Source organism: Somniosus microcephalus, chromosome 3, assembly GCF_052327205.1.
Source record: "Somniosus microcephalus isolate GS21.2 chromosome 3, FLI_Smic_1.0, whole genome shotgun sequence".
NCBI classification, from domain to species: domain Eukaryota; kingdom Metazoa; phylum Chordata; class Chondrichthyes; order Squaliformes; family Somniosidae; genus Somniosus; species Somniosus microcephalus.
The window spans coordinates 170,993,844-171,019,515 of NC_140989.1; the positions used below are offsets into that span (position 1 = coordinate 170,993,844).

At 46.3% G+C, this 25,672-nt stretch overlaps 1 protein-coding gene across 1 annotated transcript in view; it reads left to right on the plus strand.

Moving 5' to 3' along the window:
• Positions 1–25,159, plus strand: part of pygb (phosphorylase, glycogen; brain) — a 124,724-nt gene extending 99,565 nt beyond the window's left edge. Inside the window, exons 16-20 of the mRNA XM_085977923.1 lie at positions 2,721–2,862; positions 20,746–20,953; positions 22,817–22,951; positions 23,734–23,800; positions 24,825–25,159. Coding sequence (XP_085834049.1) covers positions 2,721–2,862; positions 20,746–20,953; positions 22,817–22,951; positions 23,734–23,800; positions 24,825–24,977 — 705 coding nt within the window. The 3' untranslated portion in view covers positions 24,978–25,159. The remainder of the gene's footprint in view (positions 1–2,720; positions 2,863–20,745; positions 20,954–22,816; positions 22,952–23,733; positions 23,801–24,824) is intronic.
• Positions 25,160–25,672: the final 513 nt, after the last annotated feature.

The window sequence follows — 25,672 nt, forward strand, 5'->3', positions numbered from 1 at the left end:
GCTTGTGTTCCCTTGCGTAGAGAAGATTAAGTGGTGATCTGATTGAGGTGTTTAAGATGATTAAAGAAATTTATAGGGTAGATAGAGAGAAACTATTTCCTCTGGTGGGAGAGTCTGGAACAAGTGGGAATAACCTTAAAATTAGAGTTAGACCGTTCAGGGTAATGTCAGGAAGCATTTCTTCAAACAAAGGGTATTGGAAATCTAGAACTCTCTCCTCCAAAAAGCTGTTGGCTCTTGGTCAATTGAAAATTTAAAAACTGAGAATGATGGATTTTGGGTTAAGGAGCCAAGACGGGTAAATGAAGTTAAGATACAGATTAGCCATAATCTAATTGAATGGCAAACAGACTTGAGGGGCTGAATGGCCTACTCCTGTTCCTTTGTTCCTACCTTGGCACAGGGAATAGGCTGTTGTATGGCATGAGTACTGTGTCCAATTCTGGGCACCACACTTTAGGAAGGATGTGAAGGCCTTAGAGAGTGTGCAGAAAAGATTTACGAGAATTGTTCCAGGAATGAGGGACTTCAGTTACGTGGATAGACTGGAGAAGCTGGGCTTGTTCCCCTTGGAGCAGAGAAGATTGAGAGGAGATTTGATAGAGGTGTTTAAAATCATAGAAACATAGAAGATAGGAGCAGGAGTAGGCCCTTCGAGCCTGCTCCGCCATTCAATGTGATCATGGCTGATCATCCAAATTCAGTACCCTGTCCCTGCCTTTTCCCCATATCCCTTGATCCCTTTAGCCTCAAGAAATATATCCAACTCTTTCTTGAATATATTTAATGAACTAGCCTCCACCGCCCTCTGTGGCAGAGAATTCCACAGGTTCACCACTCTCTGGGTGAAGAAATTCCTCCTCATTTCAGTCCGAAATGGCTTACCCCTTATCCTTAGATTATGACCCCTGGTTCTGGACTCCCCGGCCATCAGAAACATCCTTCCTGCATCTAGTCTGTCCAGACCTGACAGAATTTTATAGGTTTCGATGAGATCCCCTCTCAATCTTCTAGACTCCAGTGAGTATAAGCCCAATCGACACAATCTCTCATACGTCATTCCTGCCATCCCAGGTATCAGCCTGGTGAATCTTTGCTGCACTCCCTCCATGGCAAGAACGTCCTTCCTCAGGTAAGGTGACCAAAACTGCACACAATACTCAAGGTGCGGTCTCACCAAGGCCCTGTACAACTGTAGCAAGACGTCCTTGTTCCTGTACTCGAACCCTCTTGCTACGAAGGCCAACATACCATTTGCCTTCTTAACCGCCTGCTGCACCTGCATGCTTACCTTCAGCGACTGGTGCACAAGGACGCCCAGGTCTCTTTGCACTTCCCCTTCTCCCAATCTATTGCCATTCAAGAAATAATCTACCTTCCTGTTTTTGCCACCAAAGTGGATAACCTCACATTTATCCACATTATAGTGCATTTGCCATGTTTCTGCCCAATCACCCAACCTGTCCAAATCGTACTGAAGTTTCCTGACATCCTCCTCGCAGCTTACCCTCCTGCCCAGCTTTGTGTCGTCTGCAAATTTGGAGATATTACATCCAATTCCCTCGTCCAGATCATTAATATATATTGTGAACAGCTGGGGTCCTAGGACCGATCCTTGCGGTACCCCACTAGTCACTGCCTGCCACTCGGAAAACGACCCGTTTATTCCAACTCTTTGCCTTCTGTCCGCCAACCAGTTCTCTATCCAAGTCAATACCTTGCCCCCAATCCCATGTGCCTTAATTTTGCACGCTAATCTCTTGTGTGGGACCTTATCGAAAGCCTTCTGAAAGTCCAAATACACCACATCCACTGGTTCTCCCCTATCTATTTTACCAGTTACATCCTCAAAAAATTCCAGTGGGGGGCACGGTGGCATAGCGGTTAGCACTGTTGCCTCACAGCGCCAGGGACCCGGGTTCAAATCTGGCCTCGGGCGACTGTGTGGAGTTTGCACATTCTCCCCGTGTTTGCGTGGGTTTCCTCCGGGTGCTCCGGTTTCCTCCCACAGTCCAAAGATGTGCAGGTTAGGTTGATTTGGCTATGATAAATTGACCCTTAGTGTTAGGGGATTAAATACGTGGGGTTACGGGGGTAGGGTGGGATATGTGTCGGTGCAGGCTCAATGGGCCGAAATGGCCTCTATCTGCACTGTAGATTCTGTGATTCTGTGATTAGTCAAGCATGATTTACCTTTTGTAAATCCATGTTGACTTTGTCCGATCCTGTCATGAGGGGTCTAGACAGGGTAGATAGAGAGAAACTGTTCCCATTGGCAGAAGGGTCGAGAACCAGAGGACACAGATTCAAGGTGATTGGCAAAAGAACCAAAGGTGACGGGAGGAAAAACATTTTTACACAGTGAGTGGTTAAGATCTGGAATGCACTGCCTGAAAGGGTGGTGGAGGCAGACTCAATCTTATCTTTCAAAAGGGAGTTAGATAAGTATCTGAAGGGGAAAAAAATTACAGGGCTATGGGGAAAGGGCAGGGGAGTGGGACTAGCTGAGAGTCGGCATGGGCTCGACGGGCCGAATGGCCGCCTTCTGTGCTGTAACCATTCTATGGAACATATTGCTTTATAACTTCATTTATGTATTGACAATTTACCAACTGACCTATTTATTTTCATGTATCCGTCTTGACGGTGAAACTACAGGATGTCTCTTGTACAGTTGGCCCATGCTACCTGTTCATTGTGTTTCCCCTGGTCCTTTACAGGCAGCTCCAGGCTACCACATGGCCAAGATGATCATCAAACTCATCACTTCTGTTGGAAATGTCGTCAACAATGATCCCATTATGGGTGACAGACTGAAGGTCATCTTCCTGGTGAACTACCGGGTGTCTCTGGCTGAGAAAGGTACCATAGACAAGAGTCACAGGCATCTAATCCTCCTGTGTATTTCTTTAAACTTGTTGACTATTGCTGGAGAGAAAACTAAAACCATGAGTAGTGGTTCTGATCAGTCAGATTTTTGGAAACTGTTTGCAGTAAATATCTATAACAAAATTGTAGAATAACATAGGAACAGGAGGAGCCAATTCAGCCCCTCGAACTTGTTCCGCCATTCAATTACATAGGAGATACAGCACAGAAACAGGCCATTCGGCCCAACCAGTCCATGCCGGTGTTTATGCTCCACTCGAGCCTCCTCCCATCTTTCCTCATCTAACTCTTATCAGCATAACCCTCTATTCCCTTCTCCCTCAAATGCTTGTCTAGCCTCCCCTTAAATGCATCTATACTATTAGCTTCACTGTGGTAACGAGTTCCACATTCTCACCACTCTCTGGGTAAAGAAGTTTCTTCTGAATTCCCTATTGGATTTCTTGGTGACTATCTTATATTGATGGCCTCGAGTTTTGCTCTTCCCCACAAGTGAAAGTATTCTGTCTGTATCCACTCTATCAAAATCTTTCATAATTTTAAAGACCTCTGAGGTCACCCCTTAGCCTTCTCTTTTCAAGAGAAAAGAGGCCCAGCCTGTTCATCCTTTCCTGATATGTATACCTTCACATTTTTGGTATCATCCTTGTAAATCTTTTTTTCACCCTCTCCAGTGCCTCTATATCCTTTTTATAATATGATGATCAAAATTGTACACAGTACTCCCAAGTGTGGTCGAACCAAGGTTCGATATAGGTTTAGCATAACTTCTCTACTTTTCAGCTCAATCCCTCTAGAACTAATCCCTTGGGCTTGGTTTGCTTTTTTTATGGCCTTGTTAACCTGTGCCACTACTTTCAGTGATTTGTGTATTTGTACTCTGAGGTCCCTTTGCTCTTCCACCCCACCTAGACTCGTATTTTCCAATATGTGACCTCCCTATTTTTCTTACCAAAATGTAATACCTTACATTTATCTGTGTTGAATTTCATTTGCCAATTATATGCCCATTTTTCAAGTTTATTAATGTTGTCTTGTAATTTGTTGCAGTCCTCCTCAGTATTGACTATCCCACCCCCTCAAGTTTGGTGTCATCTGCAAATTTAGAAATTGTGTTTTTGATTTCAAAGTCTAAATTGTTATAAATTGTGAACAACAGTGGTCCCAGCACTGATCCTTGTGGAACACCACTACCCACCTTCTGCCACTCTGAATAGCTACCCTTTATCCCTACTCTCTGCTTTCTGTCTTGAAGCCAGCTAATTGTCCGTTCTGAAATAAAAACATAAAATGCTGAAAATACTCAGCAGATCAGGCAGCATCTGTGGAGGGAGAAACAGAGTTAACATTTCAGGTCGATGACCCTTTGTCAGAACTCTTCGTAACTATCCATTCTGCTACTTGTCCCCTGAGTCCGCATGCTCTGACCTTATTTTATTAGTCTATTATGGGGTGCCTTATAGAAGGCTGTTTGAAAATCTAGATAAATTACATCATCTACATTACCCTTGTCTACTCTCTCTCTGTTACCTCTTCAAAAAATTCAATGAGGTTGGTCAAGCAAGACTTTCCCTTTTGAAATCCATGCTGTCTATTCATTATTATACTTTTGGTTTATTAAAGAGCTACAGTTTTAAAGCATAATCAGATATTACATATGGTTTAAGCTGAGTACAATATACATACAACCCATGACAGTAGGAGCGATCTACGACTCCCGAATCGGAATGCCACGACCAGACGGACGGGGAGGCAGTACGGTGGTCTCGGATTGGGTGGATTCCTGCAGTCTGCTGCAGTGGTCACTTCCATTGGGTCATCTCTCAAGCTGTTGGAGGCGTGAGGCCGTCGGCCACCTCAGAGGCTAAACTTGACCAAGGTGTGAGGCCGTCCGCCACCTTGGGGAAGCCTTCGCCCCTGACTGCCTGATTGCCCCTCTCGGTTGCCTATATTTATAGTTATTTTGGTGGGCTGGTAATCACCTGGTATCAATCATTTGATCCCCCATCTTATTGTCCAATTGTGAAGCGGGAAGGCAACCCTCGCTGTCCCTTTCTGCATGGCTGACAAGGCCGCCCTCTTTCTGAGGAATGTTTTGTTATGTTTCTTTAAGGACATTTTATGACTTTTCAGCTCCATTTTTGTCTATTATCCTACCACCCTGTGTTTTGCATTTTACGATTCCCTTATCACTTCTATTTGTCTTTTGATGCTTGATATTCGACCTTGCTGGCATTTCTGCTATCTGTTCCCGGCTGCATGTTGTCAGTCTCTGTTCTAAGAATTAAAACCCATCTTTGAATCTAACAGCTATTTCTTACACTACCACCGATGTTAAGCTGATTGGTCTATAGTTCCCTGGGCATTTTCTATTTCCCTTCTTAAATATAGGTATTACGTTAGCTATCTGCCAGTCCTCTGGCACTACACCGTGTTCTAACGAATTATTAAATATGTGTAGGAATGCCTCCACTATCTCTTCCCTAGATTCTTTTAAAATGCGCGGATGTAATCCGTCCGGGCCAGGGGTTTTATTCTCTTTGAGTTTGATTAGTTTATTTAATATATCTCTCTCTCTCTCTTTTAAATGCAGTTAACTCATTACTAATCTCATCATCCAATGTCATGTCCGTCTGTTCTGTCTCCCTGGTAAATACTGAAGTAAAGTAATTATTTAATATCTCTGCCATCTCTCTATCGCTGCCTGTGATATTATCCTGTCCATCCCTTAGTGGCCATATTCCCATCCAGATTTTCCTTTTTTATTTATGTGCCTGTAAAATATTTTACTATTTTGTTTCATGTTCCTTGATAATTTAATTTCGTAGTACCTTTTTGCCTTTCTAACTTTTTTTGACTTCTCTCCTAATCTCTTCGTATTCTCTTTTGTCATGCTCTCCGCTGCTGTCCATGCACTTAGTGTATGCATCTTTCCTTGCCCTCAATTTTTCCCTTATGCCTTTATTCATCCATGGTGTCTCATTAGTGTTTAGCTTGTTCTTGTTTTTTAGCGGAATATATTTTTCCTAGACTCTGTTGAACCTCGTTTTAAATATTCCCTGCTGCTGTTCTAGATCATTGTTTGCCAATATAATTGTCCAGTTTATTTTCCCAAGTTCTATTTTCAGCCCTGCAAAGCTGGCTTTTCTCCAATCTATTACCCTGGTCTTCGTCATACTTAAGTCTTTCTCTATTATTATCTTAAAGCATATTATATGATGGTCACTATTGCCTAGATGTTCCTCTGCTTTTACTTCTTTTATCTGCTCTGGTTCATTCCCCATTTCTATATCCAATAGTGAATCCTCCTTTGTTGGGCTTCTTACATATTGGGTTAGAACGGAGTCCTGTACACATTGTAGGAACTCCATTCCCTTATCCTCTTTACTTACCTCTTCTGGCCAATTAATATCGGGGTAGTTGAAATCCCCCATGATTATTATTCAATGTCTTTTACTAATTTCCCTAATTTGTTTGCATATTTCTTCCTCCACCTCCCTTCCACTATTAGGTGGTCTGTAGACTACCCCTATTAGTGTGATTGATCCTTTATTATCTTTTATTCACTTAGATACATAGAAGATAGGAGCAGGAGTAGGCCATTCGGCCCTTCGAGCCTGCTCCGCCATTCAATTTGATCATGGCTGATCATCCAAATTCAGTACCCTGTCCCTGCTTTCTCCCCATATCCCTTGATCCCTTTAGCCTTAAGAAATATATTCAACTCCTTCTTGAATATATTTAGTGAACTGGCCTCCACCGCCCTCTGTGGCAGAGAATTCCACAGGTTCACCACTCTCTGGGTGAAGAAATTCCTCCTCATTTCAGTCCTAAATGGCTTACCCCTTATCCAGACCCCTGGTTCTGGACTCCCCGGCCATCAGAAACATCCTTCCTGCATCTAGTCTGTCCAGGCCTGACAGAATTTTATAGGTTTCGATGAGATCCCCTCTCAATCTTCTAAACTCCAGTGAGCATAAGCCCAATCGACACAATCTCTCCTCATACGTCATTCCTGCCATCCCAGGTATCAGCCTGGTGAATCTTCGCTGCACTCCTTCCACGGCAAGAATGTCCTTCCTCAGATAAGGCGACCAAAACTGCACACAATACTCAAGGTGCGGTCTCACCAAGGCCCTGTACAACTGCAGCAAGACATCCTTGTTCCTGTACTCGAACCCTCTTGCTACGAAGGCCAACATACCATTTGCCTTCTTAACCGCCTACTGCACCTGCATGCTTACCTTCAGCGACTGGTGCACAAGAACACCCAGGTCTCTTTGCACTTCTCCTTCTCCCAATCTATTGCCATTCAAGAAATAATCTACCTTCCTGTTTTTGCCACCAAAGTGGATAACCTCACATTTATCCACATTATAGTGCATTTGCCATGTTTCTGCCCAATCACCCAACCTGTCCAAATCGTACTGGAGTTTCACGACATCCTCCTCACAGCACACCCTCCCACCCAGCTTTGTGCCGTCTGCAAATTTGGAGATGTTACATCCAATTCCCTCGTCCAGATCATTAATATATATTGTGAACAGCTGGGGTCCTAGGACCGATCCTTGCGGTATCCCACTAGTCACTGCCTGCCACTCGGAAAACGACCCGTTTATTCCAACTCTTTGCTTTCTGTCCGCCAACCAGTTCTCTATCCAAGTCAATACCTTGCCCCCAATCCCATGTACCTTAATTTTGGACGCTAATCTCTTATGTGGGACCTTATCGAAAGCCTTCTGAAAGTCCAAATACACCACATCCACTGGTTCTCCCTTATCTATTTTACCAGTTACATCCTCAAAAAATTCCAGTAGATTAGTCAAGCATGATTTACCTTTTGTAAATCCATGTTGACTTTGTCCGATCCTGTCACTGCTTTCCAAGTGCTCTGCTATTACATCTTTTATAATGGACTCTAGCATTTTCCCCACTACTGTCAGGCTTACCGGTCTATAATTCCCCGCTTTTTCTCTACCACCTTTTTTGAATAGTGGGGTAACATTAGCTACCCTCCAATCCATGGGTACTGTTCCAGAGTCTATTGAGTTCTGGAAGATGACCAGCAATGCATCTACTATTTCTAGGGCCACTTCCTTAAGTACCCTAAGATGTAGATTATCAGGCCCTGGGGATTTATCGGCCTTCAGTCCCATCAATTTTCCGAACACCATTTCCCTACAAATACTGATTTCTTTCAGTTCCACCCTTTCATCAGACCCTATGTTCCCTGGCATCTCTGGGAGGTTATTTGTGTCCTCCTTTGTGAAGACAGAACCAAAATATGTATTTAGTTGGTCTGCCATTTCTTTGTTCCCCATTATAAATTCCCCTGATTCTGACTGCAAGGGACCTACGCTTGACTTCACCAATCTTTTTCTCTTCACATATCTATAAAAGCTTTTACAGTCAGTTTTTATGTTCCCTGAAAGCTTACTCTCATATTCTATTTTCCCTTTCTTAATTAATCCCTTTGTCCTCCTTTGTTGAATCCTAAACTGCTCCCAATCCTCAGGATTATTGCTTTTTCTGGCCAATTTATATGTCCTCTCCTTGGATCTTATGCTATCCCTAATTTCCCTTGTTAGCCACGGTTGAGTCACCTTTTTTGTTTTATTTTTATGCCAAACTGGGGTGAACAAATTCTGTAGTTCATCCATTCGGTCTTTGAATGTTTGCCATTGCCTATCCACCGTCAACCCTTTGAGTGACATTCCCCAATCAATCCTACCCAACTCGCTCCTCAGACCATCGTAGTTTCCTTTATTTAAATTCAGGACACTAGTCTCTGAGTCAGCTACTTCATTCTCCATCTTAATGAAGAATTCTATCATATTATGATCGCTCCGACACAAGGGGCCTCGTACAACAAGATTGCTAATTAATCCTTTCTCATTACATAATACCCAGTCTAAGATGGCCTGATCTCTGGTTGGTTCCTCGACATATTGGTCCAGGAAACCATCCCGTAAACACTCCAGGAATTCCTCCTCCACAGTATTGTTACTAATTTGGTTAGCCCAATCTATATGTAGATTAAAGTCACCCATGATGACTGCTGTGCCCTTATTGCATGCTTCTCTAATTTCCCTTTTAATGCCATCCCCAACCTCCGGTTTACTGTTTGGCGGTCTATATACCACTCCCACTAACATTTTCTTCCCCTTAGTATTTCTCAATTCTACCCATACAGATTCCACATCATCAGAGCTAATATCCTTCATTACAATTGTGTTAATCCCTTCTTTAACCAGTAATGCTACTCCACCTCCCTTTCCTTTTTGCCTATCCTTCCTGAATATCGAATACCCCTGGATGTTGAGTTCCCAGCCTTGGCTATCCTTGAGCCACGTTTCCGTAATCCCAACCAAATCATATTCGTTTACCTCTATTTGCGCAGCCAATTCATCCACCTTATTATGAATGCTCCTCGCATTAAGACACAAAGCCTTCAGGCTTGTTTTTTTAACGCTCTTAGACCTATTGGAATTATTATTTACTGTGGCCACGTTTGATTTAAACCGTTGATTTCTCTGACTGCCACTTTTGTTTTTCTCCTTCCTATCTTTTGCTTTTATCCTTGTTTCCCTTTCCTCTGTCTCCCTGCTCAGGTTCCCAACCCCCCCCTGCCATTTTAGTTTAAACCCTCCCCCAGAGCACTAGCAAACACTCCCCCTAGGACATCGGTTCCAGCCCTGCCCAGGTGCAAACCATCCGGTTTGAACTGGTCCCACCTCCCCCAGAACCGGTTCCAATGTCCCAGGAACTTTAATCCCTCCGCCTTGCACCATTCCTCTAGCCACGTATTCATCTGAAATATCCTTCTATTTCTACTCTGACTAGCACGTGGCACTGGTAGCAATCCTGACATTACTACCTTTTGAGGTCCTATTTTTAAATTTACCTCCTAACTCCCTATATTCTGCTTTTAGGACCTCATCATGCTTTTTACCTATATTGTTGGTGCCTATATGCACCACGACAACTGGCTGTTCACCTTCCCCTTCCACGATGTTCTGCAGCCGCTCTGAGACATCCTTGACCCTTGCACCAGGGAGGCAACACACCATCCTGGGGTCTCGTTTGCGGCCACAGAAACGCCTATCTATTCCCCTTGCAATAGAATCCCCTATTACTATAGCTCTACCACTCTTTTTCCTCCCGTGCTGTGTAGCAGAGCCACCCCTGGTGCCAGGAAGTTGGCTACTGCTGCTTTCCTCTGATAAGCCATCCCCCCCAACAGCACTCAAAGTGGTGTATCTGTTTGAGGGGGGGGATGTCCACAGGGGACCACTGCACTACCTGCCTGCGCCTAGTACTCTGCCTGTTGGTCACCCATTCCCTTTCTTCCTGTCCAACCTCTACCTGCGGTGCGTCCAACTCGGTAAACGTGCTATTCACGATGTCCTGAGCATCGCGAACGCTCCAGTATGCATCCAATTGCAGCTCCAGTGCCGCAATGTGGTCTGCCAGTAGCTGCAGCTGGATACACTTCCTGCACACGTAGTTGTCAGGGACACAGGAAGTGTCCCTGAGTTCCCACATATTGCAGGAGGAGCATACCACGTGGATTCTGTTTTTGTCTTGCTGATAGCTCCGTCACTTTTTTTCTACTTATGTTCTTATTATGGATAACGGATAACATGAGAAATAGGAGCAGGAGTAGGCCATTTGACCCCTCAAGTCTGCTCTGCCATTCAATAAGATCATGGCTGATCTTCTACCTCAACTCCACTTTTCTACACTATCCCCATATCCCTTGATTGCCTTAATATCCAAAAATCTATCGATCTCTGTCTTAAATATTCTCAATGACTGAGCCTCCACAGCCTTCTGCGGTAGACAATTCCAAAGATTCACCACCCTCTGAGTGAATCAATGTCTCTTCATCTCGGTCGTAAATGGCCAACCCCTTATTCTGAGACTGTAACCCCTGGTTCTAGACTCCCCAGCCAGGGGAACCATCCTCCCTGCATCTACCCTGTCAAGCCCTGTAAGAATTTTATATGTTTCAATGAGATCACCTCTCATTCTTCTAAACTCTGGAGAATATAGGCCTAGTCTACTCAATCTCACCTCATAGGACAATTCCCCCATCCCAGGAATCAGTCTGGTGAACCTTTGTTGCACTCCCTCTGTGGCAAGTATATCCTTCCTTGGGTAAGGAGACCAAAACTGTACACAATACTCCAGGTGTGGTCTCACCAGGGCCCTATATAATTGCAGTAAGACGTCTTTACTCTTATACTCAGATCCTCGTAATAAAGGCCAACATACCATTTGCTTTCCTAATTGCTTACTGTACCTGCATGTTAACTTTCAGTGATTTGTGTACGAGGACACTCAAGTCCCTCTGAACACCAACATTTCCCAATCTCTCACCATTAAAAAAAATACTCTGCTTTTCTATTTTTCCTACCAAAGTGGATAACTGTGGTAAACCACTGTTTGTATTCCACTGTGTACATGTCTGTACATGCCTCGGCTGACTCCTCCCACGAGTCCAGGTATAAAGGTGACTGCTCCACAGTCCCTCTGTATTCTGGACTGGCCGACCACTCGAGGCACACCTTCATTCTCTTGTTAATAAAAGCCTGTTCGTTACTCGCTTAACCTCAGTCTTTTGGGTAATTGATAGCGCATCAATTTTATTAACAAGATTTTTTATAATGGAGAAGATCCTCACACCAGCATGCCTGGACTTAGACCATCGGGAGGCGGACGCATCCACCAAGTTTGCTCACTGGCTTAAGTGCTTTGAAAAATTCCTGATCGCCTCCGCTGCAACGGTCAAATCGGATGAGGACAAACTGGATGTCCTGATCTCCAAAGTGAACCACCGAGCGTACTCGGTCATCCAGGACGCGACCTCGTACACGGCTGCTCTCAAGCTCCTCAAGGACCAGTACACGCGCCCAGTGAACGAGGTGTACACCAGGCACCTCCTGGGGAGTCGTAAACAACAACCTGGGGAATCGACCGAGGAATACCTTCAGGCACTGTCTGTGCTTGGCCGGGCCTGTGGTTGTAAGGATGTAAAGGCCGCCGTGTACACAGGAACTTATCCGGGACGCTTTTGTGGCGGGCCACAGGTCCAATTACACCCGACAGCGACTGTTGGAGCAGAGTGACCTCGACCTCAACAAGGCCTCTGAACTCACACTATCATTGGACGCAGCCTACCGGGGCATGGATGCCTACTCCTCTGCACCGTGGACGCCGCGGGGAACGACAGCCTGGGACACGGTAGGACCGTCTCATAGCGCCGTGCCACCCCAGCCACATCCCAGCAACGGCCCAACTACCGCAGCAGTGTCCCAAGGCCAGAAATGCTACTTCTGTGGCCAGGCCAAACACCCCAGAGCACGCTGCCCGGCGAAAAATGCGATCTGCTCGGGCTGCGGGAAGAAGGGACACTACGCCAGCGTCTGCAGGGCCAAAGCCACCCCGAACCCCAGCAGCGCCGCGTGTGGGCCGTGCGGGCCACCATCTTGGGCCTCCCCAGCCATGTGCGAACCACCGGAACAGCAGCCATTTTGGACGCCTCCAGCCACATGGGGATCATGGATGCCGCCATCTTGGACGCCAGCCGCCATCTTGGCCCCCAACACCGCCTCATCTGATACCCGCAACGACACACCGACCCCTACGCTGGCCTCCGTTACGCTGGACCAAGCGAGACCGCACCAACTGGCCCGGTCCACAATGGACATTAAGGTAAATGGTCACGAAACAATCTGCCTTTTTGACTCTGGGAGCACGGAGAGCTTCATCCACCCCGACACGGTGCGGCGTTGCTCTCTCACAGTCCTGCCTGCGCACCAGCGGATTTCTATGGCCTCCGAGTCCCAGTCGGCGGACATTGGCGGCTACTGCGTGGTGACACTCTTAGTAGATGGGACTGTGTACGATAATTTTAAACTTCTGGTCCTGCCCCACCTCTGCGCTGCCATCCTACTGGGGTTAGATTTCCAGTGCCACCTTAAAAGTGTTACGATGGCGTACGGTGGCCCCCTCCCCCCACTCACAGTCCGCAGCCAGCAGCCTCCAAATTGCCCGCCGCGCACCAGGTGCAACCTCTCCACACTCAGAGTCACCCCCCCCCCCACTGTTTGCTAACCTCACCCCCGACTGTAAGCCCATCGCCACAAAGAGCAGGCGATACAGTGCCAGGGACAGGGTTTTCATTAAAACCGAAGTGGAGCGGCTCCTGAAGGAAGGGATTATTGAGGGCAGCACCAGCCCCTGGCGAGCCCAGGTTGTGGTCGTTAAGACCGGCGAGAAGCAGCGCCTGGTCATCGACTACAGCCAGACAATAAATCGCTACACCCTGCTGGACGCTTACCCACTCCCCCGCATAGCTGATATGGTCAACCAGATCGCGCAGTACCGCGTCTTCTCGACCATTGACCTGAAATCAGCGTACCACCAGCTCCCTATCCGCCCTGAGGACCGCCAGTATACTGCCTTTGAGGCAAACGGCCGCCTCTATCACTTCCTTAGGGTTCCCTTTGGCGTCACCAACGGGGTCTCTGTCTTCCAAAGGGAGATGGACCGGATGGTCGATCAAAATGCGTTGCAGGCCACTTTCCCATATCTGGACAATGTGACCATCTGCGGCCATGACTTGCAGGACCATGACGCAAACCTCGAAAAATTCCTCTGCACCGCCCAACTCCTGAACCTGACGTATAACAAGGAGAAGTGCATATTCCGCACAACCCGCCTCGCCATCCTTGGCTGTGTTGTGGAACACGGAGTCATCGGTCCCGACCCCGACCGGATGCGTCCCCTTATGGAACTCCCACTGCCTCAAGGCCCTGAAGAGGTGCCTAGGGTTTTTCTCCTATTACGCCCAGTGGGTCCCCTACTATGCGGACAAGGCCCGTCCGCTGATCAAGTCCACCTCTTTTCCCTTGACGGCAGAGGCCCGCTTAGCCTTCCACCGTATCAAGGAAGACATTGCCAAAGCCACCATGCACGCAGTGGACAAATCCATCCCCTTCCAGGTGGAAAGCGACGCGTCCAACTTTGCCCTGGCCGCTACCCTTAATCAGGTGGGGAGACCCGTGGCCTTTTCACGAACCCTCCAGGGCCCGGAGACCAGACACTCCGCTGTTGAGAAGGAGGCCCAGGCTATTGTGGAGGCTGTGTGTCATTTGAGGCACTACCTGGCCGGAAAACGATTTACCCTGCTCACTGACCAGCGTTCAGTTGCTTTTATGTTTAACAACAAGTAGAGGGGCAAAATCAAAAACGACAAGATCTTGAGGTGGAGAATCGAACTTTCCACCTACAATTACAAGATCTTGTACCGGCCTGGGAAGCTCAATGAACCCCCGGATGCTCTATCGCGTGGCACCTGCGCCAGCGCGCAGATCGATAGACTGCGGGCCCTCCACAATGACCTCTGCCACCCGGGGGTCACCAGGTTCTTCCACTTCATCAAGGCCCGCAACCTGCCTTACTCCATTGAGGAGGTCAGGACCATGACCAGGAACTGCCAATGCTGCGCTGAGTGCAAACTGCACTTTTATAGACCAGACAGGGCTCACCTGATAAAAGCCACTCGCCCCTTCGAGCGCCTGAGCGTTGATTTTAAAGGGCCTCTCCCCTCCTCCGACCGTAATGTGTACTTCCTCAACATTATTGATGAGTACTCCCGCTTCCCGTTCGCCATCCCCTGCCCGGACATGACCAGTGCCACGGTCATTAAATGTCTGAACGACCTCTTCACCCTGTTCGGTTTCCCCAGCTATATCCATAGCGACCGGGGCTCATCGTTTATGAGCGACGAACTCCGCCAGTATCTGCTCGCTAGGGGTATTGCCACAAGCAGGACCACTAGTTACAACCCCCAGGGGAACGGGCAGGTGGAAAGAGAGAATGCGACAGTTTGGAAGGCCGCCCTGCTAGCCTTAAAGTCTAGGGGCCTTCCGACCTCCCGCTGGCAGGATGTGCTCCCCGATGCGCTCCACTCTATTCGGTCACTGCTCTGCACTGCCACTAACGCCACCCCTCATGAGAAAATGTTTGTCTTCCCAAGGAAGTCCACATCGGGGACATCGCTACCGCCATGGCTGACGTCCCCAGGGCCGGTCCTACTGAGAAGACACGTGAGGACCCATAAAACGGACCCCCTGGTCGAGAGGGTCGACCTCCTCCACGCCAACCCCCAGTACGCTTACATTGCGTACCCGGACGGGCGGGAGGACACAGTCTCCATACGAGACCTCGCACCCTCGGGGGCCCCAGTAACCCACTACCCACTACCACCCCCCCCCCCCCCCCCCCACGATCCAATATCCAACCCCAGCAGACGGCACGCCTGGGCCCCGCGACCCGCTCGACACCCACGAGGACTACACACCAGTGCCCCAGCCTACGCGGGACTCGACGCCGGAAGCTTCACTACCCCTGCCGTCGCCACGTCGATCACAGCGGCAGACAAGACCTCCGGAGAGACTCCAATACACAAATTTTTAATACACTTCACCCCGCCGGACTCATTTTTAAACAAGGGGTGAATGTGGTAAACCACTGTTTGTATTCCACTGTGTACATGTCTGTACATGCCTCGGCTGACTCCTCCCACAAGTCCAGGTATAAAGGTGACTGCTCCACAGTCCCTCTGTATTCTGGACTGGTCGACCACTCGAGGCACACCTTCATTCTCTTGTTAATAAAAGCCTGCTAGTTACTCGCTTAACCTCAGTCTTTTGGGTAATTGATAGCGCATCAATTGGATAACTTCACATTTTTCACATTATATTCCATTTGCCATGTTCTTGCCCACTCACTTAGCCTGTCTATTATCCCCCTGAAGCCTCTTTGTATCCTCCTCACAACTTACATTCCCACCCAGCTTTGTATCATCAGCAAATTTGGATATATTACATTTGGTCCCCTCATCCAAATCATTGATGTAGATTCTGAATAGCTGAGGCCCAAGCACTGATCCTTGCGATACCCCACTAGTTACAGCCTGCCAACCCGAAAATGACCTGTTTATTCCTACTCTCTGTTTTCTGTCCGTTAACCAATCCTCAATCCATGCTAGTATATTACCCCCAATTCCATGAGCCCTAATTTTGTTTAATAACCTCTTGTGTGGCACCTTATCGAATGCCTTCTGAAAATCCAAATACACCACATCCACTGGTTCCCCCTTATCTGTTCTGCTAGTTACAACCTCAAAGTTCCAACGGATTTGTCAAACATGATTTTCCTTTCATAAAACCTTGTTGACTCTGCCCAATCCTATTATTATTTGCTAAGTGCCCTGTTACCACGTCCTTAATAGATTCTAGCATTTTCCCTACTACTGATGTCAGGCTAACTGGTCTGTCGTTCCCTATTTTCTTTCTCCCTCTTTCTTAAATAGTGGGGTTACATTTGCTACCTTCCAATCTGCGGGAACCATTATAGAATCTATGGAATTTTGGAAGCTGACAACCAATGCATCCACTATCTCTATAGCCACCTCTTTTTTAAAACCCGAGGATGCCGGCCATCAGGCCCAGGGGATTTATTGGCTTTCCATCCCATTCATTTCTCCAGTACTATATTTTTTATTAATACTAATTTCTTTCAGTTCCTCATTCTCGCTATACCCTTGGTTCTCCACTATTTCCGGGAGGTTTTTTGCGTCTTCTTCCATTAAGACAGACACAAAGTATTTGTTTAATTTCTCTGCCATTTCCTTATTCCCCATTATAATTTCTCCTGTCTCAGCCTGTAAGGGACCCACATTTACTTTTGCTAATCTTTTCCTTTTTACACACCTATAGAAGCTTTTACAGTCTGTTTTTATGTCTCTCGCTAGTTTATTCTCATTCTATTTTCCCTTTCTTTATCAATTTCTTGGTCCACTTTTACTGAATTCTAAAATCCTCCCAATCCTCAGACTTGCTACTCTTTTTGACAACATTACAAGCCTCTTCCTTTAATCTAATACTATCTTTAACTTCTTGTTTGCCACGGTTGGACCATTTTTCCCCGTTCTGTTTTTATTCCTTAAGGAAATGTATATTCATTGCGAATTATGAATTATTTCTTTAAATGTTTGCCATTGCTTTTCTACTGTCAATCTTTTAATCTAGTTTCCCAACCTACCATAGCCAACTCTCATCTCATACCTACATAGTTTTCTTTGTTCAGGTTTAGGACCCTAGTTTCAGACTTAACTAAATCACACTCAAACTCAACATAAAATTCTATCATTATGATTGCTGCTCCCCTGAGGCTCCTTTACTACTAGGTTATTAATTAATCCTGTCTCATTGCACAATACTAGACTTAAAATAGCCAATTCCCTCATAGGTTCCTTGACAGACTGATCTAGAAAACTATCTTGAATGCATTCCATGAACTCTTCCTCTGCACTATTTCTGCAAATTTGGTTTGCCCAGTCTATATGAAAGTTAAAGTCCCCCATGATTACTGCATTGCCCTTGTTACATGCCCTGTAATTTCCTGATTTATACTCTGTCCGACACTACAACCATTGTTAGGGGGCCTATAGACAACTCCCACTAGTGTTTTCTGTCCCTTGTTTCTTAGCTTCACCCAAACTGATTCTACATTTTTGTTTTTCCGAGCCAAGATCCTTTCTCTCTACTGTCTTTATTCCCTCCTTTATTATCAGGGCTACCCCTCCTCCTTTTCCATTCCGCCTGTCTCTTCTAAAAGTCAAATATCCTGGAATATTTAGTTCCCAACCTTGGTCACTCTGCAACCACGTCTCTGTAATGGCTATTAAATCAAACCCATTTATTTCTATCTGCGCTATTTCTCTGTAATACTGACGATGTCTGGTTCCTCGCAACGTATTATTACCTTCAGTTCCCCTGTTGTATTACGGACAGTGTGTGCATTGCTGTACAGACAGTTTAACTCTTTTTAATAGCTGTTCCTCTCACTTTATTGTTGACCATCTTTTTACACCCCTGTTCTATAACTCTATTTATTCCCTGGCCATCAATGTGTTCCCTTACTTTATTCTTTCCTATGCTCTCCTTTCCTGTTTTTTTATATTTAGGCTCGTTTCATTTCTTGTAGATCCCTCCCCCAATCTTACTAGTTCAAAGCCTTTGCCACCTCCCTATTTACCCTTTCCCTAGGACACTTGGTTGGTACCAAGTTGCAGACCATTAAAAATAATTGGTGTTTGCTGTTGGATAGAGGGGGCTCCTACTGATCAGTGACATCAGGGGGATAACCTTGCAGGGAAAAGGAGGCAGTTTCCATGGAGTTAGCAAAGTTGACTTAGCACAGAAGGAGGCCATTCAGCCCATCGTGCCTGTGCTGGCTCTTTGAAAGAGCTCTCCAATGAGGCCCACTGCACTGCTATTTCCTCATAGCCCTGCAAATTTTGCTTTTTCAAGTATTCAGTACCCTTTTGAAAGTTACTATTGAATCTGCTTCCACCAACCTTTTAGGCAGTGCATTCCAGATCATAACTCTTTTTTTAACTTTATTTTTCGATAGTCAATGAGGATTTTGAATACAAAATACCTGCCATGATTTTCCTTCACTTTTAAGGAGAATTATATTTAGCCACTCAATCAACAAAACACATTGGCCTAGAAATTGGCCTGAGGCGCCCAAGTGGCGCAAAGTTCGTTTGTGCGTTGGAATTTGCGCCGCGATCGCCACAAATTCAGTTGAAGTGCCCCTAGAGGGAGACGGGGCGCGGCTCGAGGCGCTCCGCGTCCCTCTTAGGGCGCTGAAACTGAATATCGCAGCGCAACATGCCGCAGCACTACACGCTGCGGCACGGCGCGCTGCGGTACTGCAGGCCTTCCTCCCACTTAAGGGGGAGGGGCCTGCAACAGCGCGATCCCCGCTCACGAGTGCCGGCAAACGAGCTCGGCACCAAGGAGAAGTGCCGGGCTCTCGGGAAACAGCCAGCAATGCCGCGGGGGGGGGGGGGTGTTAGGGGGATGGCGGTGGCCGCCCCGCACCTCCACCTTAACTTGCGCTGCTGCCGGCACAGTAAGGCCCCGTGAACCGGGCGTGGGTAGCGAACGGCGCAACTGCGCCGTTCGCTACCAGATATCGCGAACGGGGCGCAAATGGGGCGCTGCGCACACCGATGACGTCATCGGTGGCGGCGCAGCGCAAATGGCTAATGCCACCATTAGCGCCCCTGCTGAATATCGCGGGAGGCGCAGCCAGTGGCGCTACAGCCACTGACTGCCTCTTTAGGCGCTAAGAGGTGGCGCTACTCACCCAATTTTTCCCCCATAGTGTTGTTCATTTCTTCCGGTAATGTTAAAGAATAAACTACATTATAGAAAAGATGAACTGTGACTTTCACTGAATGGTGTCCGCTTCTTACTCAAGTCAATGCCAGAAAAATAGCTTTAAAACTCTTCTATATTTGTCTCGGATGTCAGCCATGGCTCAGTGGTAGCGTTCGTGCCTCTGAGTCAGAAGCTTGTGGGTTCAAGTCCAGAGATTTGAGCACAAATTCTAGGCTGATACTCCAGTGTAGTACTGAGGGAGAACTGTACTTTCAGATGAGACGTTAAACCGAGGCCCCGTCTCCCCTCTCGGGTGGACGTAAAGGATCCCATGCACTATTTTGAAGAGCAGAGGAGTCCTGGCCAATATTTATCCCTCAACCAACATCACTAGAACAGATTATCTGGTCATTATCACATTGCTGTTTGTGAGAGCTTGCTGTGCGCAAATTGGCTGCTGCGTTTCCTACATTACAACAGTGACTACACTTCAAAAGTACTTCATTGGTTGTGAAGCGCTTTTGGATGTTTTGAGGTCGTGAAAGATGCTCTATAAATGTGTGTATTCCTTTCTTAACCTGATGTAGTAATAAAACAACTACAGACAGGAACTAGTACAAGCATTTCTCTAAATTTTGAAATGGACTTCCCAAGCATAGCAACCATTACACAATCACATCACCATATCTGAGGCAGATATTATGGTCCCACCCTAATTCAATGAAGAATAGATTCCATTCAAGGCACCCAAAAATGGAGAACAAAAAGCTACCTTTAAGATCATACTCTTGCTGGGGTGCAACATTTGCTGAGCATATCGAGCTAGATGGCAAACAATAGGAGAATAAACTGCACTCAGAGACTGGAATCATATTGATGGGTCAAGAAAGTCCACTAAACTCAAATGTATGAGAGTTACAAGATACTGCATATCGAATAAGGAAAAAGCAGATATGTGCACAATGAAAGGATGTCCATTAGCACAAGCGGAGAAGGAAAATGGTTTGAGGAATTGTTGATTATCCACTGAAACTCTGCTGCCCATACGCTAACGTGCACCAAGTCCCATTCCCCCATCACCCCTGTGCTCGCTGACCTACATTGGCTCCCAGTCCAGCGACGCCTCGATTTAAAAATTCGCCCCTCCCTATCTCTGTAATCTCCTCCAGCTCTACAAACCTCCGAGAACTCTGTGTTCTAAGAACTCTGGTCTCTTGTGCATCCCCCACTTCCTTCACCCCACCATTGGTGGCCGTGCCTTCAGCCGCCTCGGCCCTGAGCTCTGGAATTCCCTCGCTGAACCTCTCCACCTCTCCTCCATCAAGACCCTCCTTAAAACCTACCTTTTTGACCAAGCTTTTGGTCACCTGTTCTAATATCTCCTTATGTGTCTCTGAGTGGGTTTGTGTCTGATTACACACCCTAAAGTCCTTGGGACGTTTTATAATGTTAAAGGTGCTATATAAATGCAAGTTGTTGTGGTAGGGTGGGGCTAGTGATTTGAAAGGACCAGCCCAGTAAAGGGGAAAACAAGACATTTTCCAACGTTGCAAAATAACAGAGCTGAGCTGTTGCTTTTTTTTTTCACCCCTCCCTCCTCTCGTAACAGTGATCCCTGCGTCCGACTTGTCCGAACAGATTTCAACGGCCGGTACAGAGGCCTCGGGCACGGGGAACATGAAGTTTATGCTGAACGGAGCCCTGACAATAGGAACCATGGACGGCGCCAATGTAGAAATGGCAGAAGAGGCGGGAGAGGAGAACCTCTTCATCTTTGGGATGAGAGTGGACGATGTCGAGGCACTTGATAAAAAGGGGTTGGTATTAAATTAACAGACAACGACTTGCTGCAACACACAGACAAGATCCCTTTGTCTTTGACACGTGTCAGCCATGGTTCGGTAGTAGCACTCTTGCTTCTGAGTCAGAAGGTTGTGGAATCAAGCCCCACAGCGGAGATTTGAGCACAGAATCCAGTCTGACACTCCAGTGCAGTGCTGAGGGAGCGCTGCGCTGTCAGATGTGCCATCTTTCGGATGAGACGTTAAAGAGAGACCTCATCTATCATCTCGGGTGGATGTAAATGATCCAATGGCACTAATCAAGGAAGGGAAGGGGAGTTCTCCTCGGTGTCCTGGCCAACGTTATCCCTCAACCAACACCACTAAAAACAGACTATCTGGTCATCATCACATTGCTGTTGTGGGAGCTTGCTGTGCGCAAATTGGCTGCTGTGTTTCCTACATTACAACCGTGACTACACTTCAAAAGTACTTCATTGGTTGTAACGCGTTTTGGGACGTCCCGAGGTCCTGATGTCCCGACTGTAATATATCAAAGTTTGCTGACGATACAAAGCTAGGTGGAAAAGGAGGCTGTAAAGGGTTATAGACCAGTTAAGTGATTGGGCAAGAAGGCGACAGGTGGAGTATAATGTGGGGAAGTGTGAAATTATCCACTTTGGTAGGAAGAATGGAAAAGCAGAATACTTTTTGGAAGTTGAGAGACTCGTAAATGTTGGTATTCAGAGGGATTTGGGTGTCCTTGTACACGAATCACAAAGTTAACATGCAGGTACAGCAAGCAATTAGGAAGACAAATGTTATGTTAGCCTTTATTGCAAGGGGGTTGCAGTATAAGAGTAAGGAGGTCTTGTTGCAATTATGTGGAGCTTTGGTGAGACCACACCTGGAGTACTGTGCAGAGTTTTGGTCTCCTTACCTAAGGAAGGATATACTTGCCTTGGAGGTGGTGCAAAAAAGGTCCAGTAGACTGATTCCTGGGATGAGAGAGTTGTCCTATGAGGAGAGGTTGAGCAGGTTGGGCCTATACTCTCTGGAGTTTAGAAGAATGAGAAGTGATCTCATTGAAACATATAAAATTTTTCGAGAGCTTGACAGGGTAGATGCGGAGAGGCTGTTTCTCCTGGCTGGGGAGTCTAGAACGAGGGGTCATAGTCTCAGAGTAAGGGGTCGGCCATTTAGGACTGAGATGAGGAGAAACTTCTTCATTCAGAAGGTGGTGAATCTTAGGAATTCTCTACCCCAGAGGGCTGTGGATGCTCAGCCGTTGAGTATATTCAAGACAGAGATCGATAGATTGTTGGGAACTATAGGAATCAAGGGATGTGAAGATAGGGTGGGAAAGTGGAGTTGATGTAGAAGTTTAACCATGATCTTATTGAGGGGCCGTATGTGAAAGGTGCTATATAAAGGAAAGTCTGTCTTTCTTTATTTGTCATGGCATTGCCCTGCTTGTCTGTCTGTTCGATTACCATTTTACTAAGTGACAGTAATTGTGAGTTGTAAATAACATTTGAAATTTCCATTTGTAGATGACTAGTTCCCACGGACACATTCCTAATCTTGTCCCATTAGTATTATTGTAAGATGTGGGGGAAGAGCATTGCTGTAAATATCACTCACTCCCACATAATTTCCTGGATGGTGTTTCTAGTTCCACGCCTGTTTCGAATGGCCTGCAACAGAGTGCTTGACTGCCCAGGAAATGTTTTACCTGCATCTTACAGGGGTATGGTGCAAAGGCAGGTAAATGGAGTTGAGGGCAGATCAGCCATGAATGGGTCGAAGAGCCTCCTTCTGTTCCTAATGTTCCTTAATTGCGTCCGTGGAAGAACAGCTCATGTACAACCTTGCCCTTTGACTTTGTGTCCCGTGCAGGTACAATGCCAGAGACTACTACGACAAGTTGCCAGAGCTGAAGCAGGCCATGGATCAGATCAACAGTGGATATTTCTCCCCTAAAGAGCCAGAGCTGTTTAAGGACATAGTTAACATGTTGATGCACCATGACAGGTAACTAGCATCAGACAGATGCACCTACTGGTGGGTAGCCCACTGACATATGCAACGTGACGCTTATTTTACTGGACAGGTAATCCAGAGAACACAAGTGCCAAACCCACCATGGCAGCTGGAGAATTTTAATTCAGTTTTTTAAAAATCTGGTAAAAGTGACCCTGAAGCTGTCGGGTTGTCATAAAAACCCATCTGGTTCACTAATGTCCTTCCTTTAGGGAAGGAAATCTGCCGTCCTTGCCTGCCCTGGCCTATCTGTGACTCTTAACTGCCCTCTGCCACTCAGTTGTATTCAAGAAGGCGGCTCACCACCAACTTCTCCAGGCCAATTAGGGATGGACAATAAATGCTGGCCTTGCCAGTGACGCCCACATCCTGTGAATGAATAAAAAAAGTCACCCAAGAACTGTTGGTGTCCCAGCCCATGTTAAATCAGGACCGTGCAGTTCTGCAGACTATTTTGCTAGTGGATGCTCCTGTAGGAGATTGTGACCTCCACGATCAACATCCATCAGATATTAATCTGGCTGAGGTATCAGAAGTTAAAACTTATCAAGTGCTCTTTGAGATCAATTTTTTTTTTTTAAGTAGTTATCTTTTGAAACCCTGGCCATACACACACAAGCTGAATTATTTATTCAAATGAACTGCATGCTTCTATCTGACAAAGGCCCAATTGTGTTTAAATGCTGGTGTATCTGATCCATTCGTTCTCTTCGGGCTGGCTGTTTGCAGGTTCTTTGTACTGGGCACTTAATCTTGGCTTTCATTTCTTTCAGGTTTAAAGTGTTTGCTGACTTTGAAGCATACATCAAATGTCAAGAGAAAGTTAGTGAGCTTTATAAGGTGAGGCTCCTACAGGGTTTACTGTGTTACTGCAGTCTCCAAATACACTTGGTCAATCACCCTATGGCTCGCCAACTCTGGTTGGGTCATATTGTGGGAGGGATCATCGCGTGACCGCCAACCCCAGTGTCACAGGTATTGCCCCACCCAGCAGGAAAGGCACTACCATCATCCGGAATGTGATTGTGGCAGAAAGTGAAAATGAGTCTACAGGAAGAGAAAGTATAAAGGTGGGGCAGTCAAAGAGAAAGAATTAAGCTATTTCCAAGCATAGAGAGAGAGAGAGAAACCCCTAAACCAAGCAATGAATCAGGCCTAGTTCTGTGGGCTGCCAGGCAGCAACTTGAGTGCCCAGGGATCAGGCATTTGATTTGTATCAATCAGTGCGTTTTGTGCTCCTTACATAGAGGATTGTTCGTGTCGGCACACGGAACACTGTATCGGGGCAGTCTATGAACCGAGTTGAAGCAGCACAGATTCATTTCATGTAAGACCTTGACGGTTAACTAACAGTGACTCCGTCAGGTCAGTCAGTGCTAGATTTGAACCCATTTCCCAAGGTCAAAGATTAGTGCCTGTCTAACCCATTGCGCCACCCAATATCCTGATTATCTCTGGGGGGAAATGCAAAACTTAGGTTTCGTGATGTGGAGTTAAATGTCTGTGTCTCGGTGCCTGTTCCGAGTCTGTGTCTCGGTGCCTGTTCCGAGTCTGTGTCTCGGTGCCTGTTCCGAGTCTGTGTCTCGGTGCCTGTTCCGAGTCTGTGTCTCGGTGCCTGTTCCGAGTCTGTGTCTCGGTGCCTGTTCCGAGTCTGTGTCTCGGTGCCTGTTCCGAGTCTGTGTCTCGGTGCCTGTTCCGAGTCTGTGTCTCGGTGCCTGTTCCGAGTCTGTGTCTCGGTGCCTGTTCCGAGTCTGTGTCTCGGTGCCTGTTCCGAGTCTGTGTCTTGGTGCCTGTATTACACCAAATATTATTTTTCTGGTCACGTCTTGCAAATCAATGAGTGATGTTCTTTGTCTGTTCACAGAATCCAAAGAATTGGACCAAGGTAGTAATTAAAAACATCGCCAACTCTGGCAAGTTCTCAAGTGATCGAACCATCACGCAGTACGCCAGAGAGATCTGGGGGGTGGAACCCTCTGACGTGAAGATTCCTCCCCCGAATGAACCCAAAGCTTAGTACATTGAGTGCCTATCAGTTATCAAAACAGGCAGTGTGTGCAATCTAGGCTGATGTGTTTTTGTCCCACGCCTCTGCCCATATATCAGATTAGTGTTTATCATGGAAATGGCCTTGCTTTAGTCTTTGTCCTTATTAAACACACTTGCTGTGCACCCTATTAAAACACGTGTTTAAGTGAAGGGATGTTTGTTGTCTTTATGTCCGTTAGCTAGATCATTTTTTTTTTAATGCAGATTTCTATAATAGAATTATAAATCTGTCTGTTCTTTGAAGAAAGGATTAACCTTTTGAGTCTAAATTTTTATATTATTGCGCTCCCCGTTCAGTATCTTGGTTGTGTCTGGGCAGAGCTGGGTTTGGAACTGTAGCTGTCGTACTATTTCATCCACTACTGCCTTTAACAGGAGTGTCTGTACTGTTTAATTTGAGTGTAGTACCTTGTAATTATAAGTAAGCTAGTCAGGGATTTATTTACACTGTCTCCTTGTGCTTGAGCTTTGGGACAACCTTTATTAAAGTTACGAGCAATCAAGTCATGAATGCTTGAAACAACCCGAGAGAATAAATTAAAACAATCTCATGCACAAGTGTAGCGATTCCCTCATTCAAAGTCATGGCCTGGCCTTTTTTATTGTTGATTTGCTGGACATTTGGATTGACTTTGCAGTTCAAAGTCACCTCTTTAGTGAAGC